This window comes from Buteo buteo, chromosome 23 (genome assembly GCF_964188355.1).
Source record: "Buteo buteo chromosome 23, bButBut1.hap1.1, whole genome shotgun sequence".
Taxonomy (NCBI): Eukaryota; Metazoa; Chordata; class Aves; order Accipitriformes; family Accipitridae; genus Buteo; species Buteo buteo.
In genome coordinates, this window is record NC_134193.1 from 11,136,953 (window position 1) to 11,140,463 (window position 3,511).

The 3,511-nt window shown below is 53.1% G+C and overlaps 1 protein-coding gene across 1 annotated transcript; it reads right to left on the minus strand.

Moving 5' to 3' along the window:
- Positions 1-417: 417 nt before the first annotated feature.
- LOC142044015 (olfactory receptor 10A7-like) lies at positions 418-1,449 on the minus strand. The gene has a single exon (XM_075055961.1). The coding sequence runs from the start codon at positions 1,447-1,449 to the stop codon at positions 418-420; it is 1,032 nt and encodes a 343-aa protein (XP_074912062.1).
- Between the last annotated feature and the right edge of the window lie 2,062 nt (positions 1,450-3,511).

Below are 3,511 nucleotides of genomic sequence, written 5' to 3' on the forward strand. Positions count from 1 at the left end.
CCTGTGACCAAGCAATCAGCAATTTTACAAAATACCCTCCTAGTCTATTCAGGTCTCCAGAGAACGTTGCTTGCCATCCTTCTGCCACTGGTCCGAGAGTGTGAAGACCTCCACAGTGCTCCACACTGGAAGGATGGTACCCGGCTCCTGGGATGGGATGAGACACAGCTCACATGCCTGGGGTCGTACTTGCACGAGTTGGGCTTTCTGAAGCTGGCAGTGCAAGTTCAAGCCAGCTGTGCTAGGGGCTTTCAGACTGTGCGGGACAATGCTGTGAATTAGGTACCCAGCCTCTGGGTCCCCACTGGGTGATAATGGGTCTGAGCATAGGATGTGTTGGTGAGGCAGAGCTAGGAGCTGCTGTTGTGCCCCCACCAGCACCACATGGCACTTCCCGACTGGGAGTCCCAGACCCGTTCATGTGTGTTGGGTCACCGAGAGCTGCATCCCTGCAGTGGGGAGGGTGGGGTCACTCAGCATGATGCCTGCAACCTTGGTGGACATCCGTAACACCACTTTGTGCAGGGCTTTCCCGATGGCCCCTTTGACCTCACTGTTTCTCAAGCTGTAGATGATGGGGTTGAGCATGGGGGTCACAATGGCGTACAGCAGGGCGAGGACCTCATCGATGTCCTTGGAGCCACTGGAGTGAGGCACCAGGTATGCAATGGCCCCAGTGCCAAAGAACAGGGTCACCACGGTCAGGTGGGAGGTGCAGGTGGCAAAGGCTCTTTGTGTCCCTGCTCCCTTCTGGAGGACAGCCCTGATGATGTGAACGTACGACACAAGAGTAAGGAGGAAAGAGCCCATTGCAATAGTCCCAGCCAAAGCATACAAGGCAGCCTTGTTGAGGAGAGCATTAGGGTTGCAGGACGCCTTCAGCAAGAAGGGTATCTCGCAGAACAAGTGGTCGACCATGTTGGACCCGCAGAAGGGCAAGCAGGCTGTGAGGAAGGCCTGGATCAGAGAGGAGAAGGAGCCGCTCAGCCATGAAATGGCCACTAAGCAGTGGCACATCTTCTTGCTCATGAGCGCTGGGTAGTGGAGGGGCTGGCAGATGGCCAGGTACCGATCATAGGCCATGGCAGCCAGGAGTATGCACTCAGAGCCCCCAAAGCAAAGGAAGAAGTAGATCTGCGTAATGCAGCCCACAAAGGAGATGGTCTTCTGTGGTGAGAGGGAGTCTCCAAGGATCTTAGGGAGGGTGACAGAGGAGTAGCAGATGTCCAGGAAGGAGAGGTGGCCCAGGAAGAAATACATAGGGGAGTGCAGGTGGGCATCCAGCCAGATGAGGGTCACGATGAGCAGGTTCCCCAGCACCGTCACCAGGTAAATGAGTGAGAAGCACAGGCAGAGGGTCACCTGTGCTCTGTAGGTACTGGAAAATCCCAAGAGAAGGAACATGGTGGGGCTGCTGAGATTTCCCTGCTGCAGGGATTTGGGGCTCATCTACAGGGAGAGCTGGAGGAGATAAGGACAGGTAGAAGGAGGGTGAGCACTCACCCCTGCCGTGGTGCATCACCAGCCCTCCACTCTGCTGCTTGGTGGGCTGAAGCCGTGCCACTGCCCTGGCATTCCTCACACCTCGCTCCAGGGACTTGGGACATACACACACCTCTGGGGACAGGTGGTGGGTCTCAGTCCATGGGGTTTCAATCCTCAAGGCAACCCCCAACTCTTTGTCACCTGAAGGAGACCAGAGAGAGCTGGGACGTCACCACTGTGGTCAGTAAGGATCCCAGGGACTGCTAAATGAGAGCAGATGAGAGCAGCTCCTCTCTCCCCTCCCGGTTTCCTGGGCTGCAACTGGCGATTGACCTAAAGATGCCACAAAACATGACAGGTTCTGCCTGAAGAGCTGCTGCCCTTCATGGGAGCAAATTGTGTTTACACTATTAGTGAAGATATAGAAAGGTCTCCTCCTTCCCCTCTCCATCACAGACTGTGGGACCAGATCTCAAAAAAAAATATCTTTGAACATTACAGACAAAGAAGGTGTCTGCTTGCAAATACTGCACTATAGTTGTTAGCTTCACGTTCACACCTAGAAAACAGTGCAAGGGAGGGACCTCCAAGAGTCTGAGAGATCATAGGAGGACCAGAAAGGCATCTGAAGGTGACTGTGTTGTTCAAACAGACTTGAAGGTGGCAAGGAAAAGCAGAGACACTAGCCTGCAGGAAAAGTGAAAGACTCTGAATCTAATGAGAAACTGGAGCTCAGGCATAAATGGAGATGAGATACAGAAGATTTTGAGTGTGAACCTAAAACTACTGAATTCACAGGAAGAGCAGTAAGGAGATCATCAGAGATTTGCACAAGCCTGCAAGAAGCTGTTGGTACTGACACGGCTGTCACCAGAGAAGTGTGGAAGCATCTGCCAGGAACAAAAAGGAGGTGGGTGCCAGGCTGACAAGACTCGAGCACCCTCAAATGACATTGCAAGCTCCCTCCAGGAAGGAACAAGGACAACCCCACCATGCTGGGGATGTGCTCCACAATGTGGTGATTCAGGGATGGGCTGTGGATTTGTCCTGGTGCCCAGCAGTTGGGTGGGTGTGCAAGCAGGGAGGGAGAGAAGAGCAGCCAGCCCAAGGCTGGATGCCACAGGAAGGGCTGGGGTGCTTGAGCAGCTGGGAGCCTCCACGGACACACTCCTCAATGCAAGGAGGCACGCCAGTGGGATGGGAGAAGCCTTCAGGGATCTGATGCCAGGCTTTGAACCACAAAAGGAATGGAGGTTGAAGCAGAGGCATGTACTTGCCATGCTGGTTTGGTTTGTGCTGGAAGAGTAGGAGTTGGTAAGCAAGGACACAACCACAGAGGGAAGGGAAGCACCTGTAGGGATAAGAGCAGCTGAGAGAGTGGTATGGGTAGCAAAAGGCTGATGTCTCCTCTGGCTGAGGAAGACCAGATGATCCATAGGAAATAGCACAAACAATTGTGGCCTCATGCAAAGCTGGCATGGAGGAACTCAAATTACTACATGGAGCTGCCCATGGCAGCAGATGTTCCCAGAGGTCAGAGGAATAGCTGCTGTGACCAGAGCAGAGGCAATGGAGGACACAAGAGGAGAAAGTAAGAACGGGAGGCGAGGAGGAAGGGTAGCACAGCATAAGATGTTGAAAGGCACCAACAAAAGATCTTCCCGGATCTAGATTGCCTTGGGAAGGAGGGAAAGGAAGGTCTGCCCGGATGGTGCTGGGAGCCTCTCCCAGATCCCCCAGCCAGACTGGGGCAAGGACAAAGCCCCAGGGAGAAATCCTTCCAGGAAGAGTAACTCTTTGGAGGGGTGGTGGTGTCATGAATCATAGCCTTGTCTGTAATGGTCATTCCAGATATCCTTGGATATGACATCTCACATATCTCTTCACCAGGTCATAGCATGAAGCGAGCTGATGGGGTTTTTTTGTACCTGTTCCTGAAAAATAGGCTGTTTTTAGAAGAGCTATCAGAGAAAATATCTGCAGCTAGAGTAGGCATGAGTCAATGCCATTTTGCGCAAATGGGAAG